Raw genomic sequence first — 26293 nt, forward strand, 5'->3', positions numbered from 1 at the left:
CCCGCTGAGTTACTCCAGCACTCTGTGAAACGTTCACCTATCCATGTTCTCCACAGATGCTGCCTGACCCGCTGAGTTACTCCAGCACTCTGGGCCCTGATATTCAAGGTGCTCTATATCCAGTGTCTTGTGTTCCTCCATTTCACTGCACATCTCGTATGTGTATGTGACAAATAAACTTGACTTGACTTGCTAAAGTATTCAGATTGTTTTTACAATGCTTTATTTATCACATTTGCAAACATTCTGAATCAAGGTGGGGATTGTAAACTACTCATAACGTTGAATTGATTGAATATATATATTTTGTCCAGTTTGTCGAACAGCTCGGTGGCGCAGCGGGTAGAGTTACTGCCTCACAGCCCCAGAGACCCGGGTTCCATCCCGACTACGGGTGCTGTCTGTACGGAGTTTGTACGTTCTCCCCGTGACCTGTGTGGGTTTTCTCCGAGATCTTCGCTTTCCTCCCACACTCCAAAGACGTGCAGGTTTGTAGGTTAATCAGCTTTGACATAAACGTAATATTGTGCCTTGTGTGTTTAATCTTTTATGTGTCATTCCTAAAGGGCCTGTCCCACTACCATATAACCATATAACAATTACAGCACGGAAACAGGCCATCTCGACCCTTCTAGTCCGTGCCGAACACGTATTCTCCCCTAGTCCCATCTACCTGCGCTCAGACCATAACCCTCCATTCCTTTCCCGTCCATATAGCTATCCAATTTATTTTTAAATGATAAAAACGAACCTGCCTCCACCACTTCCACTGGAAGCTCATTCCACACAGCTAGCACTCTCTGAGTAAAGAAGTTCCCCCTCATGTTACCCCTAAACTTCAGTCCCTTAATTCTCAAGTCATGTCCCCTTGTTTGAATCTTCCCTACTCTCAGTGGGAAAAGCTTGTCCACATCATTTTTTTCACACAGAGAGTGGTGAATCTCTGGAACTCTCTGCCACAGAGGGTAGTTGAGGCCAGTTCATTGGCTATATTTAAGAGGGAGTTAGATGTGGCCCTTGTGGCTAAGGGGATCAGGGGGTATGGAGAGAAGGCAGGTACGGGATTCTGAGTTGGATGATCAGCCATGATCATATTGAATGGCGGTGCAGGCTCGAAGGGCCGAATGGCCTACTCCTGCACCTAATTTCTGTGTTTCTATGTTTCTATCAACTCTGTCTATCCCTCTCATCATTTTAAAGACCTCTATCAAGTCCCCCCTTAACCTTCTGCGCTGCAAAGAATAAAGCCCTAACTTGTTCAACCTTTCTCTGTAACTTAGTTGCTGAAACCCAGGCAACATTCTAGTAAATCTCCTCTGTACTCTCTCTATTTTGTTGACATCCTTCCTATAATTAGGTGACCAAAATTGTACACCATACTCCAATACTACACGCTATACACTATACCCAAGAGCTCTCCCGAGTTAAAAAAATCAAACTCGTGGTAAGTACACAGAATGTCCGTAGCGGGTACGTCGGAGCTCGGGGACGTCTCTTTGCGGCTCGTAACGCTAACGGCAGGTACTCAGGAAACGCGGTAAGCTCGGGAAGACTGGTGAAGATTTTTCAACATGTTGAAAAATGTCCACGAGAGCCCCGAGTACCCACGAGCGGCCATTACCGTAAATCTCCGAGTTCAAATCAGGGGAAACTGGGGAGAGTTCGATAATTACCTCGTACAGTGGAACAGGGGCTTTACTGTGACTATGTCATGTTGTCACTTGCGGGCGGAGCACCAATGCAAATTCCTTGTATGTGACTACCTGGCCAATAAACTCATTAATTCATTCATAGAAACATAGAAACATAGAAAAATAGGTGCAGGAGTAGAGGCCATTCGGCCCTTCGAGCCTGCACCGCCATTCAATATGATCATGGCTGATCATCCAACTCAGTATCCCGTACCTGCCTTCTCTCCATACCCTCTGATCCCCTTAGCCACAAGGGCCACATCTAACTCCCTCTTAAATATAGCCAATGAACTGTGGCCTCAACTACCTTCTGTGGCAGAGAGTTCCAGAGATTCACCACTCTCTGTGTGAAAAAAGTTCTTCTCATCTCGGTTTTAAAGGATTTCCCCCTTATCCTTAAACTGTGACCCCTTGTCCTGGACTTCCCCAACATCGGGAACAATCTTCCTGCATCTAGCCTGTCCAACCCCTTAAGAATTTTGTAAGTTTCTATAAGATCCCCTCTCAATCTCTTAAATTCTAGAGAGTATAAACCAAGTCTATCCAGTCTTTCTTCATAAGACGGTCCTGACATCCCAGGAATCAGTCTGGTGAACCTTCTCTGCACTCCCTCTATGGCAATAATGTCCTTCCTCAGATTTGGAGACCAAAACTGTACGCAATACTCCAGGTGTGGTCTCACCAAGACCCTGTACAACTGCAGTAGAACCTCCCTGCTCCTATACTCAAATCCTTTTGCTATGAAAGCCAACATACCATTTGCTTTCTTTAGGTGTGGTCTCACCAAGACCCTGTACATTAGTGTGTGTGTGTGTGTGTGTGTGTGTGTGTGTAGGATAGTGTTTATAGTGTGCGGGGATCGCTGGTCGGCACGGGCTCGGTGGGCCGAAGGGCCTGTTTCCGCGCTGTAAACGCAAGTCCAATGTTGTGTTCAGATTCATAAGCAAGCAATCACCATTTCACGCTTGGCTGCTTTAAGAAAGGTCTTGGGATAATTACAATGGGTTAGCAGTGTCTAAGCGAAAAAAAAAAATGCAGGGTAGAAAGAGCAAAGCAATTCAATGTGTGGCCCATGTACCAGCTTCAATTCCCAGCCAGGTCATGTGTACAACATCTGCCAATCTGTCTCTACTCCCCGAGACTCAAACAGGCCTGTGCATGACTATTGATTCCTCCAACATTAGCTTTAATTTAGTTAACCATCAAGGAATCCATCCGACAGCAAAGTGCAAGCAGCCCATTAACATGGCGTTTACCGGCATCCGCGGCTCCCTTCCTACCCTGCCTTCTTTTGGTAAATATACCCTTTCTAGAGTAGAAATGAACGAGAGAGCGTCCCCCCCCCGGGCCCCCCCCCCCCCCCACACCTGTTTCTGCTCAACCGCTGCTTCACAGAGGTACATGTAATCTGTTTAAGGGGGAGAATAAATATGGAGACTATACTACATGTGTGCTAAAGTGCTGGTTAAATTAGCCCCTAATTATGTTATAAGGGGCAGGCGATGTTCTCAGTTCAGATTTTACATGTGTCTTTCACCGATCTCAAAGCCTTGAGCGTGACTAATTCATGAGGTGGACCTCTCGTTGCCTTTCATCTTAGGTTATCGTGTTGTGGTATATACTGGTGGACCAGGGCACTTCCAGCGGCTTGCTGGTTGTAGGGCTGGCTGCTGACTGCTGTTGGCTTTGACTTTGACTGTCATTGGGGGGGGGGGGAGAGTGCAGTGGAGAGATAAGTTTTTTTTGGCCTTCCATCACAGCGATGTGATGGATGTTTATGTAAAATGTAAATTATGTTGTGTCTTGGGTCTATTTGTTTGTAATGTATGGCTGCAGAAACGGCATTTCGTTTGGACCTCAAGGGGTCCAAATGACAATTAAATTGACTATTGACTATTGACTATTGACTGTAGGGCTGGCTGGCTGGCTGGCTGTAGGGCTGGCTGCTTGCTGCTGCTGCTGCTGCTACGAGCGTTCATGGCAGCGATCAGCAACTCCTGGCTTTGTCTAGTTGCCTCCTCACATCTCTCCACAAACTCTCCTCTCAAACACGCCTCGCCAGCTCAGGGAATCTGGGCCGGTCCTCCAGCAATTAATGCAACATGAAACAGGGGAGGCTGCCCGACGGGGCTAAACGGGGAGGTGGGAGAGACCGTTCGTTCTTTCACTCGAAGATTTTCCATTAAAAAAATTAAAAGTCTGGATGAGTTTAGTTTCTTTGTCACAGGCACCGAGGTACAGTGAAAAGCTACCCAGTCAATAGACAATTGGTGCAGGAGGAGGCCATTTTGCCCTTCGAGCCAGCACCGCCATTCAATGTGATCATGGCTGATCATCCCCAATCAGTACCCCGTTCCTGCCTTCTCCCCATATCCCCTGACTCCGCCATCTTTAAGAGCCCTATCCAGCTCTCTCTTGAAAGATCACATCGCACAGCCATCTCGCTCTCACAAACAAACCGTGGCGGTCGCCGTGGTGCAGCGGTAGAGTTGCTGCCTCACGGCGCTGGAGACCCGGGATCGATCCCGACTACGGCCGCTGTCTGTACGGAGTTTGCACGTTCTCCCTGTAACCTGCGTGGGTTTTCTTCGGGTGCCCCGGTTTCCTCCCACACTCCAAAGGCGTGCGGGTTTGTAGGTTAATTTGCTTGGTGTAAATGTAAATTGTCCCCTAGTGTGTGTGGGGTAGTGTTAGTGTGCGGGGATCGCTGGTCGGTGAGGACTCAGTGAGATGAAGGGCCTGTTTCCCCGCTGTATCTCTAAACTAAACTAGACTAGACTAGACTAGACTAGACTAGACTAGACTAGACTAGACTAGACTAGACTAGACTAGACTAAACTAGACTAGACTAGACTAGACTAGACTAGACTAGACTAGACTAGACTAGACTAGACTAGACTAAACTAAACTAAACTAGACTAAACTAGACTAGACTAGACTAGACTAGACTAAACTAAACTAAACTAGACTAAACTAAACTAAACTAGACTAGACTAAACTAAACTAAACTAGACTAGACTAAACTAAACTAAACTAAACTAGACTAGACTAGACTAGACTAGACTAGACTAGACTAGACTAAACTAAACTAAACTAGACTAGACTAGACTAGACTAAACTAAACTAAACTAAACTAAACTAAACTAAACTAGACTAAACTAAACTAGACTAGACTAAACTAGACTAGACTAGACTAGACTAGACTAGACTAGACTAGACTAGACTAGACTAAACTAAACTAAACTAGACTAGACTAGACTAAACTAGACTAGACTAAACTAAACTAAACTAAACTAGACTAAACTAGACTAAACTAAACTAAACTAGACTAAACTAAACTAAACTAAACTAAACTAAACTAAACTAAACTAAACTAGACTAAACTAAACTCAGACAATGATGAGAGGGCCTACTGGGAGGAGGTGGCTGATCTAGCACTCTGGTGCCAGGATAACAGTCTCCTCTTGAACATCAAAAAAACGAAGGAGCTGATCATGGACTTTAGGAGGGCACATCATCCGAGGACGTACACTCCATTGAGGATAAATGGGGATCCTGTGGATAGGGTGAACTGTTTTAAATATCTGGGAGTCCACATCTCTGAGGATATGACATGGGCATCACACGCCTCAGCACTGGTGAGTAAGGCAAGGCAGCGCCTTTACCACCTCAGGCAATTGAGGAAATTCAGAGTGTCTCCGAGGATCCTGCAGTGCTTCTACGCAGCGGCGGTGGAAAGCATCTTGTCCGGGAACATTACCATCTGGTTTGGGAATTGCTCTGCCAAGGACAAGAAGGCTCTGCAGAGAGTAGTGCGTTCGGCCGAACGCACTATGGGAACTTCACTCGCCCCCCTGCAGGAACTATACAACAGGAGGTGCAACTCCAGAGCAAATAAAATCATGGGAGACCCCTTCCACCCCTGCAACGGACTGTTCCAGCCGCTACGGTCAGGCAAACGCCTCCGTTGCCATGCGGTGAGAACGGAGAGGTTGAGAAGGAGTTTCTTCCCAGAGGCCATTCGGACTGTAAACGCCTATCTCACCAGGGACTAACTCTACTGAACGTTTTTCCTTCTATTATTTATTATGTAAAAGAATGTGTGTGTTATGATTGTGTTTATAATTTGTTTGGTTGTTTTGTTGTTTGTCTTTTGTACAAAAGTCCGCGAGCATTGCCACTTTCATTTCACTGCACATCTCGTATGTGTATGTGACAAATAAACTTGACTTGACTTGACTTGACTTGAACTAAACTAAACTAAACTAATCTAATCTAAACTAAACTAAACTAAACTAAACTAAACTAAACTAAACTAAACTAAACTAAACTAAACTAATCTAAACGGCAGTCACACAAATCAGGGCGACTTTTAACGTGGACTTTTATTTCAGGCTATAAATATTAGTGCAGACTTCACAAGTCTAGAGGTGTTATTAAGACAAAGGAGGTGGTTACTGTCACAAATTTACACCTGCATGAGGCACAAAGGTCTTTAGTTGCCACACGGAGAACTCAAAGGAGGGCCCCGATGTCTCAAATCACCGGCAAGGCTATAATTTGCAGCTTAATCTGCTTTCATTAGCTCTGGCAGAATGAAGGGGAAGTTGAAAACGTTGCACGTCACGACAAAGACTGTCGCTTTCATCCCCCGTAACAAAACAGCCCGGACAAGAAATATCTCGCAAAGCAACTTGACTCTGTATCGCGTCCACTGCAGGACATGAAGTCTGCCTGCCGCTGCGGTTTTAAGCACCGCCTCACTCACAAACCACCGGAGGTCCAATTTGCCACAGTGTTTGGTTACAGAAAACTTTCCAGTTTTAACACATCTGCTAACTAGGATGAAGTGTCGCCTGCCATTTCACACTTGCTCTGCAGCCCAGGATGATGGGAGAGAAGCACTTGGAATTTTAAAGTGCTTCTCATGACCTTAGACCACCCCAAAACATTCTTCCCCAATGCAGTCTTCCCAAGTTGTAGACTGCAGGAGTGTCGGCACCAAGGTTCATTGTCGGGCACCGCAAGTTGCCGTAGTTAGTTGTGTGATCAAGACCTAATATTCAACATATTGTCTTTAGTTTAGTTTGGAGATACAGTGCAGAAACAGGCCCTTCGGCCCAACGGGTCCGCGCCGACCAGCGATCCCCGCGCACTCATGCCCCCGTCCCACTTAGGAAACCTGAACGTAAACCTCTTGAGACTTTGCGCCCCACCCAAGGTTTCTGTGCGGTTCCCGGAGGTTTTTGACAGTCTCCCTACCTGCTTCCACTACCTGCAACCTCCGGCAACCACCTGCAACCTCCGGGAACCGCACGGAAACCTTGGGTGGGGCGCAAAGTCTCCAGAGGTTTCCGTTCAGGTTTCCTAAGTCGGACGGGGGCATTACACCATCCTACACACACACACTGGGGACAATGTTTACATTTACACCAAGCCAATTAACCTGCAAACCTGTACGTCTTTGGAGCGTGGGAGGAAACCGGAGCACCCGGAGAAAAGCGAATGGGATGTTAGCTTTCATAGCAAAAGGATTTGAGTATAGGAGCAGGGAGGTTCTACTGCAGTTGTACAGGGTCTTGGTGATACCACACCTGGAGTATTGCGTACAGTTTTGTCTCCAAATCTGAGGAAGGACATATTGCCATAGAGGGAGTGCAGAGAAGGTTCACCAGACTGATTCCTGGGATGTCAGGACTGTCTTATGAAGAAAGACTGGATAGACTTGGTTTATACTCTCCCCCCCCCCCCCCAGGGGATCTTATAGAAACTTACAAAATTCTTAAGGGGTTGGACAGGCTAGATGCAGGAAGATTGCTCCCGATGTTGGGGGAGTCCAGGACAAGGGGTCACAGCTTAAGGATAAGGGGGAAATCCCTTAAAACCGAGATGAGAAGAACTTTTTTCACACAGAGAGTGGTGAATCTCTGGAACTCTCTGCCACAGAAGGTAGTTGAGGCCACAGTTCATTGGCTATATTTAAGAGGGAGTTAGATATGGCCCTTGTGGCTAAAGGGATCAGGGGGTATGGAGAGAAAGCAGGTACGGGATAGTGAGTTGGATGATCAGCCATGATCATATTGAATGGCGGTGCAGGCTCGAAGGGCCGAATGGCCTCTACTCCTGCACCTATTTCTATGTTTCATGTTTCTAAAACCCACGCAGGTCACGGGGAGAACGTACAAACTCCGTACAGAACCCGGGTCTTGTATACCCAATGTATGCGAACAGTCACCACATAAGGGGCTTTGATAAAGTTACATGAGAATACAAAGTATGCATGCTATGTTCCCCTCTGTTCTCCCCCCCCCCGCCCCCCCCCCCCCCAGACCCCCACTGCGCCCGTCCCCCATGCCGGGCCCTCCATTGTTCTCCAGTCTTTGACATTTCCACCATGGGAAAGAGGTTCTGACTGTCTACCATGTCTGTGCCGCTGAGCTGAGGTTGAAGCAAGTTGTACTTGGCCTTGAGGGACATCCTTGTTCAAAGTACTATTGATACATAACAAGAACTTTAATTAGAATACATACAGAGACCATCGGAATGGGGACTGCAGGCTCGGAGTCGTGAGTTCAACTAGCAAGGCTGCACGCATGCTATTAGTTGGTAGTGTGGGAAACTTGACATGGATTATGGTTTAGGTCAGCAGCAAAAACCAGACATGGATCAAATCAGCAATGCTTGGTTGATCACCAATGATAAGATGGTTTTAGCAGCAATATCACAGCCCCTGTACATTAGTGCTGGACACATCATTCCCATCAGCAGCTGGTGGCACTTCAGTGTCAATGCAGCATCATTACATTGGTAGATCCGCTGCCTCAGAGCGCCAGGGACCCAAGTTCAATCCTGACCTCTGTGTGGAGTTTGCAAGTCAAGTCAAGTTTATTCGCCACATACACATACGAGATGTGCAGTGAAATGAAAAGTGGCAATGCTCGCGGACTTTGTGCAAAAAGACAAACAAACAAACAAACTACAAACAGAATCACATGTCCTTTTACATATTAAATATTGTGGGCGGAAGGAAAAACGTTCAGTAGGGTTAGTCCCTGGTGAGATAGGAGTTTACAGTCCGAATGGGCTCTGGGAAGAAACTCCTTCTCAACCTCTCCGTTCTCACCGCATGGCAACGGAGGCGTTTGCCTGACTGTAGCAGCTGGAACAGTCCGTTGCAGGGGTGGAAGGGGTCCCCCATGATCTTATTAGCTCTGGAGTTGCACCTCCTGATGTATAGTTCCTGCAGGGGGGCGAGTGAAGTTCCCATAGTGCGTTCGGCCGAACGCACTACTCTCTGCAGAGCCTTCTTGTCCTTGGCAGAGCAATTCCCAAACCAGATGATAATGTTCCCGGACAAGATGCTTTCCACCACCGCTGCGTAGAAGCACTGGAGGATCCTCGGAGACACTCTGAATTTCCTCAGTTGGCTGAGGTGGTAAAGGCGCTGCCTTGCCTTACTCAAACGTTCTCCCCGTGACCGTGTGGGTTTCCTCCAGGTGCCCCGGTTTCCTCCCACATCCTGTAAGACGTGCGGGTTTGTAGGTTAATCAGTGTGTCGGGAGTGGATGAGAAAGAACTAGTGTGAAGGGGTGATCGCTAGTCAGGGTGGACTCGGTGAGGTGAAGGGCCTGTTTCCACGCTGTATCTCTAAACTAAACATTACTTTGAGGGAGGCAGCAGCTTTTAATATCTGGGGCGCTAAAGATAAGGGACAAAAATAATAATAACATCCAAGAGTAATTGTATGAGCTCATGATTCTGAGATGACAACAATCCCTTTTGATCATGCACCCGTTCTTTCCTGCTGCTTAAGTAATCTTATCTTGCACTCTCAGCCGACCATGGGAATACAACAAGTTTGAATACACAGTATCAGTCAATACAGTGTTCTTTAACGTTGGCCATTCCATCCCCCTCACATGCTTACTCTGGAACAAAGGTTTCACTTCAACTCCGCTAAGCCTTTCTTCCCACTGTACACACCAACCCCACCCAGTTGATAAACTTGTGTTGAAGCCTTGGTTGAAATCTCACATCCCATTTGGCAAACACACACTGTGCCAGGGGACTGCTCCCTGCCCTTCTGCAGTGAGCCACACTAGACTCCCCTCATAGTGGCCACTGCTGAACTTTATTGGACATTATTGCCATAGAGGGAGTACAGAGAAGGTTCACCAGACTGATTCCTGGGATGTCAGGACTGTCTTATGAAGAAAGACTGGATAGACTTGGTTTATACTCTCTAGAATTTAGAAGATTGAGAGGGGATCTTATAGAAACTTACAAAATTCTTAAGGGGTTGGACAGGCTAGATGCAGGAAGATTGTTCCCGATGTTGGGGAAGTCCAGGACAAGGGGTCACAGCTTAAGGATAAGGGGGAAATCCTTTAAAACCGAGATGAGAAGAACTTTTTTCACACACAGAGAGTGGTGAATCTCTGGAATTCTCTGCCACAGAGGGTAGTTGAGGCCACAGTTCATTGGCTATATTTAAGAGGGAGTTAGATGTGGACCTTGTGGCTAAGGGGATCAGAGGGTATGGAGAGAAGGCAGGTACGGGATACTGAGTTGGATGATCAGCCATGATCATATTGAATGGCGGTGCAGGCTCGAAGGGCCGAATGGCCTCTACTTCTGCACCTAATTTCTATGTTTCTATGTTTCTGACTTTGTGGGGAGTTGGGGGGGGGGGGGGGGGGGTCAGATTCCCCACAGCGCCAGAGATCCTGGCCACAGGCACAATGAGTTTGCACGTTCTCTCTCCCCGTGACCTGCGTGGGTTTTCTCCGGGAGCTCCGGTTTCCTCCCGCACTCCAAAGACGTACAGGTTTGTAGGTTGGCTGATTGGCTTCTGTGAATTGTCCCGCAGTGTGTAGGATAGTGTACAGGTCAGCAAAGACTCGAAGGGCCGAAGGGCCTGTTTCCACGCTGTGTCTCTAAACTAAACTGATTTTCTATCAGGGGTCAAACAAGCTGGACATTCTGTAATGCAGCCTGGAGATGCCACTTGCACAGTTTTTTGTCCAATGGTCTTTTGTTTAAGAGGTACAGCACAGAAACAGGCCCTTCAGCCCACCAGGTCTGTGCAGACCAAGCGATCCCCACACATTAATACTATCCGACACCCACTAGCGACAATTTTTACATTTACCAAGCCAACTCCACGCCTGTACGTCTTTGGAGTGTTGTAGGAAACGGAGCATCCAGGTCACGGGGAGAACGTACAAACTCCGTACAGACAGCGCTCGTAGTCGGGATCGAACCCGGGTCTCCGGCGCTGCTTTCGCTGTTAGGCACCAACCCTACCGCTGCGACACCGTGGCCGCCCTTAAATCTGAAGAAGGGTCTCGAGAGATGTCTCCTCTGTGTGTAGGAAGGAACTGCAGATGCAGGTTTACTTTGAAGATAGAATCAAGATCCCCGTTTCGCCTTACAAAATAATTGCTCCAGCTTCATTTTGTGCCATCAAAAACATAGAAACATAGAAACATAGAAATTAGGTGCAGGAGTAGGCCATTCGGCCCTTCGAGCCTGCACCGCCATTCAATATGATCATGGCTGATCATCCAACTCAGTATCCCGTACCTGCCTTCTCTCCATACCCCCGATCCCCTTAGCCACAAGGGCCACATCTAACTCCCTCTTAAATATAGCCAATGAACTGTGTGGCCTCGACTACCCTCTGCGGCAGAGAGTTCCAGAGATTCACCACTCTCTGTGTGAAAAAAGTTCTTCTCATCTCGGTTTTAAAGGATTTCCCCCTTATCCTTAAGCTGTGACCCCTTGACCTGGACTTCCCCAACATCGGGAGCAATCTTCCTGCATCTAGCCTGTCCAACCCCTTAAGAATTTTGTAAGTTTCTATAAGATCCCCTCTCAATCTCCTAAATTCTAGAGAGTATAAACCAAGTCTATCCAGTCTTTCTTCATAAGACAGTACTGACATCCCAGGAATCAGTCTGGTGAACCTTCTCTGCACTCCCTCTATGGCAATAATGTCCTTCCTCAGATTTGGAGACCAAAACTGCACGCAATACTCCCGGTGTGGTCTCACCAAGACCCTGTACAACTGCAGTAGAACCTCCCTGCTCCTATACTCAAATCCTCTTGCTATGAAAGCCAACATACCATTTGCTTTCTTTACTGCCTGCTGCACCTGCATGCCTACCTTCAATGACTGGTGTACCATGACACCCAGGTCTCGCTGCATCTCCCCCTTTCCCAATCCGCCACCATTTAGATAATAGTCTGCTTTCCCGTTTTTGCCACCAAAATGGATAACCTCACATTTATTCACATTATACTGCATCTGCCAAACATTTGCCCACTCACCCAGCCTATCCAAGTCACCTTGCAGTCTCCTAGCATCCTCCTCACACCTAACACTGCCCCCCAGCTTAGTGTCATCTGCAAACTTGGAGATATTGCCTTCAATTCCCTCATCCAGATCATTAATATATATTGTAAATAGCTGGGGTCCCAGTACTGAGCCTTGCGGTACCCCACTAGTCACTGCCTGCCATTGTGAAAAGGACCCGTTTACTCCTACTCTTTGCTTCCTGTTTGCCAGCCAGTTCTCTATCCACATCAATACTGAACCCCCAATGCCATGTGCTTGACCCGAAACGTCTCGACCTGAAACGTCACCCATTCCTTCTCTCCATAGATGCTGCCTGTCCCGCTGAGTTACGCCAGTCTTTTGTTCAGATGACGTATTCTGCAGCAAACAAGAATGTCTGGGCCACATGACAATAAAACACTCTCGACTCTTGCCTCTTGATGCAGAGAGATAACGAACAATGAATGATAGGGATGACAAATGCTGTGAATCTATGGCCAATTATGGCTAATGCAATCCAACAAGGTCTTCATTGGTTGCTGATGTTAAATTGGCCATCCATCTCACTTCTCTTCCAGTGAAGTAGCAGGGAGGTTCCACAGTAACCCTTGCAATCATCTCCATCTATCACCGAGGGCAATTCTCCAACAAGTCTTTTTGTTTAGTTTCTGCTGCTTGTTCACTTTCCCCATGCCTCTAATTTCTAACTAATTGCAAGTTATCTGATTACACCTTAGTTTTACGGTGTTGATGACTGGTTAATAGTTTCCGTGAGTTTTTTATATGTTTGACACTTGATCTTGGAAGAACAGGAGACAGCTGATGTGAAAGTTAGTCTGAAGTCAGTCTGAGGACCCGAAGCGTCGCCTATTCCTTCACTCCATAGATGCTGCCTCGCCCGCCGAGTTTCTCCAGCATTTTTGTCTACCTTCGATTTTTCCAGCACCTGCAGTTCCTTCGTAAACATGTGAAAGTTACTCACCTGAATGGGCCATCTCACTGGATGGTCAGCTGGAGGGCTGGACTGGATACACGGAATAACCATATAACCATATAACAATTACAGCACGGAAACAGGCCATCTCGGCCCTACAAGTCCGTGCCGAACAGCTTTTTTCCCTTAGTCCCACCTGCCTGCACTCATACCATAACCCTCCATTCCCTTCTCATCCATATGCCTATCCAATTTATTTTTAAATGATACCAACGAACCTGCCTCCACCACTTCCACTGGAAGCTCATTCCACACCACTACCACTTAATACTGCTCAAATCTTCATTCAGTTTGCCTTGCCTCACCTCATCTCCCGGTTGCTCAACGCTTCAACTCCCCCTCCCATTCCATAGAAACATAGAAACATAGAAATTAGGTGCAGGAGTAGGCCATTCGGCCCTTCGAGCCTGCACCGCCATTCAATATGATCATGGCTGATCATCCAACTCAGTATCCCGTACCTGCCTTCTCTCCATACCCTCTGATCCCCTTGGCCACAAGGGCCACATCTAACTCCCTCTTAAATATAGCCAATGAAACTGGCCTCAACTACCCTCTGTGGCAGAGAGTTCCAGAGATTCACCACTCTCTGTGTGAAAAAAGTTCTCCTCATCTCGGTTTTAAAGGATTTCCCCCTTATCTTTAAGCTGTGACCCCTTGTCCTGGACTTCCCCAACATCGGGAACAATCTTCCTGCATCTAGCCTGTCCAACCCCTTAAGAATTTTGTAAGTTTCTATAAGATCCCCTCTCACACTGACCTTCCTGTCCTGAGTCTCCTCCATGGCCAGAGTGAGGCCCAGCGCAAATTGGAGGAGCAGCACCTCATGGGTAGTTTACACCCCAGTGGTATGAACATAGACTTCTCTAACTTCAAGTCTGTCCCCTCTCCCACCCTAATCATTGTACAAGTCTCAAAGTCGTCTGGTTGAGTTCCACTGTCTGTACAACTCATGACCACCCGGTCCAGAGCCATTAATGGTCTGTTAGTTTGTTACATATCTTTCATTCATTGGTTCGATATCACTGTCTAGATCTCTCGTTTCCCTCTCCCCGTGACTCTCAGACTGCAGAAGGGTCTCCACCCGAAAAACGTCACCCATTCCTTCTCTCCAGAGATGCTGCCTGTCCCGCTGTCCCGCTGAGTTACTCCACCAACATGTGTCTTTCTTTGGTTTAAACCAACACCTGCAGTTCCTCCCATCACACAGAATATTGCTTGGGACACCGTCGCCAGATCATTCCATTAGAGTTTCCTGGTGCCTGCTGTCTCAATACCAGAATACTTTTAAGAGTGATCCCTGTATTCTAACGGCAATCAATATGTTTTACAGCAAGAACATTCTGACTGGATGCATCACAGTCTGGCTCAGCAACCAGAAGGACCAGAAACAAAGATAGTACTGACCTCCCCACCATCGAAGGTCCATCTCAGTACTGACCTCCCCATCATTGAAGGGATCTACAGGAGGCGCTGCCTCAAAAAGGCAGCCAGCATCATCATAGACCCACACCACCCTGACCACTCTCTCATCTTGAATGGCGGTGCTGGTTCGAAGGGCTGAATGGCCCTCTCCTGCACCTATTACCTATTGTCTATATGAGCAAAACTGATGGCAAAGGTTTTACCATATAACCATATACCAATTACAGCACGGAAACAGGCCATCTCGGCCCTACAAGTCCGTGCGGAACAACTTTTTTTCCTTAGTCCCACCTGCCTGCACTCATACCATAACCCTCCAATCCCTTCTCATCCATATGCCTATCCAATTTATTTTTAAATGATACCAATGAACCTGCCTCCACCACTTCCACTGGAAGCTCATTCCACACCGCCACCACTCTCTGAGTAAAGAAGTTCCCCCTCATGTTACCCCTAAACTTCTGTCCCTTAATTCTGAAGTCATGTCCTCTTGTTTGAATCTTCCCTACTCTCAAAGGGAAAAGCTTGTCCACATCAACTCTGTCTATCCCTCTCATCATTTTAAAGACCTCTATCAAGTCCCCCCTTAACCTTCTGCGCTCCAGAGAATAAAGACCTATTTACTAATTTACTAATGAGATCATTTTTTTTTACATTTTACATTTCATCCATAAGATTTTATTTTCAAGCTGTCATGGGTTTGAAGCCATTTATTTTACTGGAAGCCAAGGTTTATGAGCAAAATCTGGGTATTGTTTTTTCCTTCCACATTTAATAAAAGAAAGCTGTGACTGTTTGGAGAGTTGCAACGAGTTGAATGTGGTGTCAATATTCTGCCCTGGAATCTGTGCCGTTTTATTGAATTCTATGCTTCGTGAATCTATAGTTTTGATACTTTTTTTCACTGTTGAGCCTTTCGCTGCACCTCGGTACGTATGACGGTAAACTCAAACTGAAAAGTGAAAACTGAAACTGATAACTAAAGTTCGACTTAAAACTGGGAATTTTATTTCACCAGGAAGAAACTTAGAAACATCGAAATTAGGTGCAGGAGTAGAGGCCATTCAGCCCTTCGAGCCTGCACCGCCATTCAATATGATCATGGCTGATCATCCAACTCAGTATCCTGTACCTCAAGTCAAGTCAAGTCAAGTCAAGTCAAGTTTATTTGTCACATACACATACGAGATGTGCAGTGAAATGAAAGTGGCAATGCTCGCGGACTTTTGTGCAAAAGACAAACAACAAAACAACCAAACAAACAAAACCAACAAGGGCCACATCTAACTCCCTCTTCAATATAGCCAATGAACTGTGGCCTCAACTACCTTCTGTGGCAGAGATTTCCACAGATTCACCACTCTCTGTGTGTAATTTTTTTTTCTCGTCTCAGTCCTAAAAGATTTCCCCCTTATCCTTAAAACTGTGTGACCCCTTGTTCTGGACTTCCCCAACATCGGGAACAATCTTCCTGCATCTAGCCTGTCCAACCCCTTAAGAATTTTGTAAGTTTCTATAAGAGAAGGAGGGGAGAACACGTTTTTAAGAATCTGAACACAACCATTTGGCACAACAATCTATTCATTCAGAATTTTTGAGGAGGAACTGCAGATGCTGGAATATCGAAGGTAGACAAAACTGCTGGAGAAACTCAGCGGGTGCAGCAGCATCTATGGAGTGAGGGAAATAGGTAACGTTTCGGGCCGAAACCCCTTGGGTTTCGGCCCGAAACGTTGCCTATTTCCCCGTGGGTTTCGTCCCGAAACGTTACCTATTTCCTTCGCTCCATAGATGCTGCTGCACCCGCTGAGTTTCTCCAGCATTTTTGTCTCTATTCATTCAGAACCTCGTTTTTAACCAAGTCATCAATGATGATCAAAATAGTTGGTGCTGTCACAGAATCGTAGAGCTATAGAGACATCGAGTGATACGTCATGGAAACAGGCTCTTCGGCCCAACTTGCCCATACTGACCAACATGTCCCAGCTACACTAGTCCCACCTACCTGCGCTTGGCCAATATCTCTCCAAACCTGTCCTATCCATGTACCTGTCTAATTGTTTCTTAAACGATGGGATAGTCCCAGCCTCACCTACCTCCTCTGGCAGCTTGTTCCATACATCCACCACCCTCTGTGTGAAAAAGTAACCCCTGAGATTCCCATTAAATCTTTTCCCCTTCACCTTGAACCTGTGTCCTCTGGTCCTTGATTCCACTGCTCTGGGCAAGAAACAATAGACAATAGACAATAGGTGCAGGAGAAGGCCATTCGGCCCTTCGAGCCAGCACCGCTCCGTGCGTCTACCTGATCTATTCCTCTCATGATTTTACACGTGTAAATACTTATTTACCAAGGAAAGACACAAGTGCTGGAGTAACTCAGCGGGTCAGGCAGCATCTGTGGAGAACATGGATAGGTGACGTTTCACAGAGTGCTGGAGTAACTCAGCGGGTGCAGCAGCATCTATGGAGCTAAGGAAATAGGGAACGTTTCGGGCCGAAACCCTTACGGGTTTGGGCCCAAAACGTTGTCTATTTCCAGAAGGGTTTCGGCTTGAAACGTTGCCTATTTCCTTAGCTCCATAGATGCTGCTGCACCATAACTCAGGCAGCATCTGTGGAGAACATGGATAGGCCACGCAGGTCACGGGGAGAACGTGCAAACTCCGTACAGGCAGCACCCGTAGTCAGGATGGAATCCGGGTATCTGGCGCTGTGAGGCAGCAACTCTACCGCTGCGCCACCGTGCCTGCACGTGATTCATCCCCCTCCATTCCCTGCATATCCATGTGCTTATCTAAAAGCCTCTTCTAAACGCCTCCACCACCATCCCTGGATCCACCATTCTCCGTGTAAGAAAGCCTGCCTCATAGATCTCCATCAGATTTTCCCCCTCTGTAGATGTTAGACCCATATCCCATACGGGTGGCAAGCTTTCTCTACTGCGGGTGCTCCGGTTTCCTCCCACACTCCAGAGATGTTCAGGTTTGTAGGTTAATTGGCTTCTGTAAAGATTACAAATTGTCTATTCTTGCTATTGAGGGAGTGCAGCGTAGGTTCACCAGGTTAATTCCCGGGATGGCGGTACTGTCATATGCTGAGAGAATGGAGTGGCTGGGCTTGTACACTCTGGAGTTTAGAAGGATGAGAGGGAATCTTATTGAAACATATAAGATTATTAAGGGTTTGGACACGCTAGAGGTGGAACTGGTTCAAGCTGCTACACATCCATTACTATTTCCACATCTTGTTATTTTGTTCTTCGGCAGCAGTGGTGCAGAGGGTTGAGTTGCTGCCTCACAGTGTCAGAGACCCGGGGTCAATCCTGCTGTCTGTGCGGAGTTTGCACGTTCTCCCCGTGACCCGTGTGGGTTCTCTCCGGGTGCTTCGGTTTCCTCTCACACTCTGAAGACGTGCAGGTTTGTAGGTTAATTGCCTTTGGTAAAATTGTAAATTGTCCCCTAGTGCGTGTACGATAGTGTTCGTTGATCACTGGTTGGTCCGGACTCGGCGGCCTGTTTCTACGCCATATATAAACTAGACTAAACTAGACTAAACTAAACTAAACTAAACTAAACTAAAAAGTTCATAAGTGATAGGAGCAGAATTAGGCCATTCGGCCCATCAAGTCTACTCCGCCATTGTCCCCTAGTGTGTGCAGGATAGTGTTAGCATGTGGGGATCGCTGGTCGGCACAGACTCGGTGGGCCGAAGGGCCTGTTTCCGCGCTGTATATCTAAACTAAACTAAACTGAACATGTGTAATAATGGCGTTGAATAGAAGTCACAGGCGGGGAGAGACAGCAGATTGTGGGGATGGAGAAAATCATCAGAATATTTTATTATTGTCAACAAAATAGAGAGAGAGTACAGAGGAGATTTACTAGAATGTTGCCTGGGTTTCAACAACTAAGTTACAGAGAAAGGTTGAACAAGTTAGGGCTTTATTCTTTGGAGCGCAGAAGGTTAAGGGGGGACTTGATAGAGGTTTTTAAAATGATGAGAGGGATAGACAGAGTTGACGTGGAAAAGCTTTTCCCACTGAGAGTAGGGAAGATTCAAACAAGGGGACATGACATGAGAATTAAGGGACTGAAGTTTAGGGGTAACATGAGGGGGAACTTCTTTACTCAGAGAGTGGTAGCTGTGTGGAATGAGCTTCCAGTGAAGGTGGTGGAGGCAGGTTCGTTGGTATCATTTAAAAATAAATTGGATAGTTATATGGACGGGAAGGGAATGGAGGGTTATGGTCTGAGCGCAGGTAGATGGGACTAGGGGAGAATATGTGTTCGGCACGGACTAGAAGGGTCGAGATGGCCTGTTTCCGTGCTGTAATTGTTATATGGTTATATGGTTATTAGCCAAGTTTGTTTTAGCAACAGGCGAGGAATTTGATTTTCTATACAGTCGTAATGAACAAGGTGTTGGGAGGATTGAGGGTGACGGAACTGGGCTGACACAGAGTACTGTGTAGACCCGGCCTCCGTGAATGTCTGGGCAAGGTGCATCACCATTGTCCACTGCCTGGCCACTGGTATGGATGCTGCCAGCACTGGCTCGAAGCTGAGAACCCCTCACATTGGAGTGGCCAGCCACAGCCCAATAACATCAGCCAGGTGCTGTGCTTCGTCCTAACCCCCTAACCGGACCTCTCACATCAAAGAGCTAGCACTGTTCCAATGGGCCGAACGGCTGCCTTCTGCACCAAAGACAGACACAAACAGACTCAGCGAGACTGGCAGCAACTCTGGGTGGCTTTTCATCCACGTACCTCCCCTCTCTCTCCCCTGACTCTCAGCCTGAAGAAGGGTCTCGACCGCGAAACATCACCCATCCCTTCTCTCCAGAGATGCTGCCTGGCCCGCTGAGTTACTCCAGCATTTTGTGTCTATCTTTGGTTCAAACTGGCATCTGCAGTTCCTTCCTGCACAAACTGATGGAGGTGTCTGATCAGGCAAGGAACAACTAGGAATAGGAGGCCTACACCACCGAAACAGGCCCTTCGGCCCAACTGGTCCATGCTGGCCAAGATGCCCCATCCGAGCTAATCCTATTTTCCTATGTTTGGCCCGTATCCTTCTGAATTAGACTGAAGAAATTATCTAATTGGTCTACAAACCTTCTACAGATGCACTATAAGAGCAAAAATGTTGGGTTGCAACACAGCTTGGTTTGAGAACAGCTCTACCCAGAACAGCAAGAAATGGAACAGTTGTAGATGTAGCCCAGTCCATCACACACAGACCACACTCCCCACCATTGTAGATGTAGCCCAGTCCATCACACACACACCACACTCCCCACCATTGTAGATGTAGCCCAGTCCCACACACACACCACACTCCCCACCATTGTAGATGTAGCCCAGTCCCACACACACACCACACTCCCCACCATTGTAGATGTAGCCCAGTCCATCACACAGACAAGGTGCCCCATCCAACCTAACCCTATGTTCCCATGTTTTGCATGGGACAATCAGCTCCATGATGGTACCACTCAGCTCCATGGAGATACCACTCAGCTCCATGGTGGTAGCACCCAGCTCCATGGTGGAACCACCCAGCTCCATGGTGGAGCCACCCAGCTCCATGGTGGTACCATCCAGCTCCATGGAGGAACCACTCAGCTCCATGGAGGAACCACTCAGCTCCATGGAGGAGCCACCCAGCTCCATGGAGATACCACTCAGCTCCATGGAGATACCACTCAGCTCCATGGAGGAGCCACCCAGCTCCATGGTGGAACCACTCAGCTCCATGGTGATACCACTCAACAACATAGAAACATAGAGACATAGGAAAATAGATGCAGGAGTAGGCCAATTTGCCCCTTCGAGCCAGCACCAGCACCACCATTCATTGTGATCATGGCTGATCGTCCCCAATCAATAACCCGTGCCTGCCTTCTCCCTACACCCCTTGACTCCACTAGCCCCTAGAGCTCTATCTAACTCTCTCTTAAATCCATCCAGTGACTTGGCCTCCACTGCCATCTGTGGCAGGGAATTCCACAAATTCACAACTCTCTGGGTGAAAAAGTTTTTTTCCCACCTCAGTCTTAAATGACCTCCCCTTTATTCTAAGACTGTGTGTGTGTGGCCCCTGGTTCTGGACTCGCCCAACATTGGGAACATTTTTCCTGTATCTAGCTTGCCCAATCGTTTTTATAATTTTATATGTTCTTGTAAGATCCCCCCCATCATCCTTCTAAGCTCCTGTGAATACAAGCCGAGTCTTTTCAGTCTTTCTCCCTGTATTCCCTGATTCCGTCAGCCACTCTCCTCGCCCTGGGCCGGGCTCCGCGCACTTGCATCTCAAGATGGATGACGTTACGTCTCACTTACTGTCAGGTGTTGGAACAACCAGGCCCGCATGATGTTTGTTGCTACTTTTGGGAAGATGCCTCGTTTTTTCTGCCGTTTTTTTTCCTTGTCTGGGTCATCGTCATCTCCTGTGCTCGGTGATGCTACACTGTTGTCCAATCCGTCCCCTGTCAGTACAGCAAAAGGTGCAGGTTTAAGGCAATCATATAACCATATAACAATTACAGCACGGAAACAGGCCATATCGGCCCCGCGAGTCTTTTTCCCCTTAGTCCCACCTGCCTGCACTCGTACCATAACCCTCCATTCCCTTCTCATCCATATGCCTATCCAATTTATTTTTAAAATGATACCAACGAACCTGCCTCCACCACTTCCACTGGAAGCTCATTCCACACCGCTACCACTCTCTGAGTAAAGAAGTTCCCCCTCATGTTACCCCTAAACTTCTGTCCCTTAATTCTCAAGTCATGTCCTCTTGTTTGAATCTCCCCTATTAGAACTTAAAACATCTTACAAACATGGAAATTGACACAAAGTGCTGGAGTAATCCAGTGGGTCAGACAGCATCTGTGGAGAGAAGGAATAGGTGACGTTTCGGGCCGAAAACAAACGTGAACGATTGCTCTGGTACAGACAAATGGCATCTCCTATCTGGAGAAACATAGAAACATAGAAACATAGACATTAGGTGCAGGAGTAGAGGCCATTCGCCCCTTCGAGCCTGCACCGCCATTCAATATGATCATGGCTGATCATCCAACTCAGTATCCCGTACCTGCCTTCTCTCCATACCCCCTGATCCCCTTAGCCACAAGGGCCACATCTAACTCCCTCTTAAATATAGCCAATGAACTGTGGCCTCGACTACCCTCTGTGGCAGAGAGTTCCAGAGATTCACCACTCTCTGTGTGAAAAAAGTTCTTCTCATCTCGGTTTTAAAGGATTTCCCCCTTATCCTTAAACTGTGACCCCTTGTCCTGGACTTCCCCAACATCGGGAGCAATCTTCCTGCATCTAGCCTGTCCAACCCCTTAAGAATTTTGTAAGTAAAGAAGTTCCCCCTCATGTTACCCCTAAACTTCTGTCCCTTCATTCTGAAGTCATGTCCTCTTGTTTGAATCTTCCCTATTCTCAAAGGGAAAAGCTTGTCCACGTCAACTCTGTCTATCCCTCTCATCATTTTAAAGACCTCTATCAAGTCCCCCCTTAACCTTCCGCGCTCCAGAGAATAAAGCCCTAACTTATTCAACCTTTCTCTGTAACTTAGTTGTTGAAAGTCTGGATCATTTAGGCTTTTTCCATTGCGTTTGTGTCTCAACAAAAAAAAAACGGCCACTGTTTCGTTTTAGTTTAGTTCAGAGGCGCAGCGCGGTGACAGGCCCTTCGGCCCACCGTGTCCGTGCCGACCAGCGATGCCCGCACGCTAACACTATCCTACACACACACACACACACACACTAGGGACAGCTTTTACATTCACACCACGCCACACTACATGTCCGCATGTCTTTGGAGTGTGGGAGGAAACCGAAGATCTCGGGGGGGAAAAACTGCAGCTGCTTGGAGGAACTGCAGATGCTGGAAAATCGAAGGTAGGCAAAAATGCTGGAGGAACTCAGCGGGTGCGGAAGCATCTATGGAGCGAAGGAAATAGGCAACGTTTCGGGCCAAAACCCGGAAGGAAATAGGTAACGTTTCGGGCCCTCTCACCTTGTACAACTGCAGAAGGACCTCTTTGGATCAGCCATGATCACATTGAATGGCTAGTGCTGGCTAGAAGGGCCAAATAGCCAACTCCTGCACCTATTGTCTATTGTCTATTGTCTTTGCTCCTATACTCAACTCCTCTTGTTATGAAGGCCAACATGCCATTCGCTTTCTTCACTGCCTGCTGTGCCTGCATGCTTACACTTTCAGTGTTTAAGAAGGAACTGCAGATGCTGGAAAATCGAAGGTAGACAAAAAGTGCTGGAGAAACTCAGCGGGTGCAGCAGCATCTATAGAGCGAAGGAAATAGGCAACGTTTCGGGCCGAAACACCCAAGGGGAAATTGGCAACGTTTCGGGCCGAAACCCAAGGGGTTTCGGCCCGAAACGTTACCTATTTCCTTTGCTCCATAGATGCTGCTATGGATATTGAATGGCAGTGCAGGCTTGAAGGGCCGAATGGCCTCTACTCCTGCACCTATTTTCTATTTCTATGTTTCACTGTACCTCGGTACACATGACAATTAAAATACCAGTGAAGAAGGTTCCCACAGCCAGAACCAACACTACTGTTCTGAAGTCTGTCAGAAGAAGGGTCTCGACCCGGAACGTCACCCGTTCCTTCTCTCCAGAGATGCTGCCTGTCCCAATAGACAATGGACAATTGGTGCAGGAGTAGGCCATTCAGCACCGCCATTCAATATGATCATGGCTGATCATCCCCAATCAGTACCCTGATCCTGCTTTCTCCCCATATCCACTATCTTTAAGAGCCCTATCTAGCTCTCTAGTTTCTATCGAGTACAAGCCGAGTCTATCCAGTCTTTCTTCATATGAAAGTCCTGACATCCCAGGAATCAGTCTGGTGAACCTTCTCTGTACTCTCTCTATGGCAATAATGTCCTTCCTCAGATTTGGAGACCAAAACTGTACGCAATACTCCAGGTGTGGTCTCATCAAGACCCTGTACAACTGCAGTAGAACCTCCCTGCTCCTATACTCAAATCCTTTTGCAATGAAAGCTAACATACCATTAGCTTTCTTTACTGCCTGCTGCACCTGCATGCCTACCTTCAATGACTGGTGTACCATGACACCCAGGTCTCGCTGCATCTCCCCCTTTCCCAATCGGCCACCATTTAGATAATAGACTGCTTTCCCGTTTTTGCCACCAAAATGGATAACCTCACATTTATCCACATTATACTGCATCTGCCAAACATTTGCCCACTCACCCAGCCTATCCAAGTCACCTTGCAGTCTCCTAGCATCCTCCTCACAGCTAACACTGCCCCCCAGCTTAGTGTCATCTTAGTGAAAACCGGCCTCCACCGCCCTCTGAGGCAGAGTATTCCACAGACTCACAACTCTCTGTGAGAAAAAGTGTAACCTCGTCTCCATTCTAAATGGCCTCTACTCCTGCACCTATTAGAAACTATGTTTACCTAGAAACATAGAAATTAGGTGCAGGAGTAGGCCAGCCGGCCCTTCGAGCCCGCACCGCCATTCAATATGATCATGGCTGATCATCCAACTCAGTATCCCGTGCCTGCCTTCTCTCCATACCCCCTGACCCTTTAGCCACAAGGGCCACATCTAACTCCCTCTTAAATATAGCCAATGAAGTGGCCTCAACTACCCTCTGCGGCAGAGAGTTCCAGAGATTCACCACTCTCTGTGTGAAAAAACGTTCTTCTCATCTCGGTTTTAAAGGATTTCCCCCATTATCCTTAAGCTGTGAACCCTTGTCCTGGACTTCCCCCAACATCGGGAACAATCTTCCTGCATCTAGCCTGTCCAACCCCTTAAGAATTTTGTAAGTTTCTATAAGATCCCCTTCTATTGTCTATGTTTCTATGTTTACCTCGGTACACGTGACAATGAACTGAACTGGAACTGAGATGGGGCTTGGTCAGTTCCCCAGGCTTGCGCTGTGTGGATACAGACTCACAGCGTGAGGTGAGACATCGGCGGAGCGGGCAATATCTGATATCAGACCAGATGGCCGGGGAAGCGGAAATTCAGCCCAGGGTCGGCAGGGGGTGCAGTTCGGAGGCAAAGGTTAAGTCCCTGTGTGTTGGAGTGGGGAGCTGCAATGCAAATGACCTACATTGCTCCTGACCTGAAATTAGTGGAAGCTGACACGGGCTGCAGAGCGAACAATGTTCCATTTCTCCAGCAGTGCCACATCCCCTTTCCCCATACAGCCGAGAAAAATACATACCATGGGGGGTGGGGTGGGGGTGGTGGGGGGGGGGGGGGGAAAAAAAAAAACTATTCCCATTCCCTTCAATATCATTAACTGAGGCTGTGGGTTTTTTTTTGTTGGTTACAAAAGAGAAATAAATAAAATTAAACTCAGAAACATAGAAACATAGAAACATAGAAATTAGGTGCAGGAGTAGGCCATTCGGCCCTTCGAGCCTGCACCGTCATTCAATATGATCATGGCTGATCATCCAACTCAGTATCCCGTACCTGCCTTCTCTCCATACCCCCTGATCCCCTTAGCCACAAGGGCCACATCTAACTCCCTCTTAAATATAGCCAATGAACTGTGTGGCCTCAACTACCCTCTGTGGCAGAGAATTCCACAGATTCGCCAATACTGTGTGAAAAAAGTTCTTCTCATCTCGGTTTTAAAGGATTTCCCCCTTATCCTTAAGCTGTGACCCCTTGTCCTGGACTTCCCCAACATCGGGAACAATCTTCCTGCATCTAGCCCTGTCCAACCCCTTAAGAATTTTGTAAGTTTCTATAAGATCCCCTCTCAATCTCCTAAATTCTAGAGAGTATAAACCAAGTCTATCCAAGACACAGGTCGATCAATAAGACATCGAAGGTGAGCGACATACTGACATGCTATCGTTGCGTTCAAAGTAACGGCTGGTTATTTACGGTAAGGTGGACCCATTTATTCCATTGCATTGTAGTTTAGAAGCCAGACAGAGTTGCAAACACAGGCTGACATTTTGCATAAATCTGAGTGTTATTATTATCGTCAAACTGCAATATGTCGTGGACAGGCAGAAGATGAGACACAAAAATGCTGGAGTAACTCAGCGGGTCAGGCAGCATCTATGGAGTAAGGAAATAGGCAACGTTTCGGGCCGAAACCCTTCCGGGTTTCGGCCCAAAACGTTGCCTATTTCCAGAAGGGTTTCGGCTTGAAACGTTGCCTATTTCCTTAGTTCCATAGATGCTGCTGCACCATAACTCAGTGGGTCAGGCAGCATCTGTGGAGAACATGGATAGGTGACGTTTCACAGAGTGCTGGAGTAACTCAGCGGGACAGGCAGCATCTGTGGAGAACATGGATAGGTGACGTTTCACAGAGTGCTGGAGTAACTCAGCGGGTCAGGCAGCATCTCTGGAGAACATGGATTGGGTGACGTTTCGGGTCGAGTCCCTGGGGTCTAAGCCAGCATCTGCAGTTCCTCCCCACACATTTTCTACACGGATACACAATATTGATTGAAATTCAGAGCAGCGATGAGCCTAACGTCTGCCCGCCTCCATCTTGGCCTCTCTGCACCAACCCTCCTCTTTACATATAACTTTACAAAAACCTTCAGATTCATTTACCACTAATGCCCCACTGCCTCACTAGAGAGGAATTCATTGATAATTTATGGAGATATCTGGCAGGATGCAGCAATGACTTTTTCCTGCCCTGTGCATCAATAGAATAATCAAGCCTCTAAAACAGACTTTGCTTCATATTACCTCAGGCAAAAGAATTTCTGAAAGCATGCCTTCAGGGTACCTGAATTATACACGCCATTAGGGGAAATAAAGGCTTTCTGCATT

General features: G+C 47.2%; 1 protein-coding gene across 1 annotated transcript in view; it reads right to left on the minus strand.

The window, feature by feature from the left end:
- Positions 1 to 26293, minus strand: part of LOC129699216 (homeobox protein Meis2-like) — a 270723-nt gene that overhangs the window by 132895 nt on the left and 111535 nt on the right. Inside the window, 1 exon segment of the mRNA XM_055638833.1 lies at positions 20796 to 20941. Coding sequence (XP_055494808.1) covers positions 20796 to 20941 — 146 coding nt within the window.

Source organism: Leucoraja erinacea, chromosome 8, assembly GCF_028641065.1.
Source record: "Leucoraja erinacea ecotype New England chromosome 8, Leri_hhj_1, whole genome shotgun sequence".
Taxonomy (NCBI): Eukaryota; Metazoa; Chordata; class Chondrichthyes; order Rajiformes; family Rajidae; genus Leucoraja; species Leucoraja erinaceus.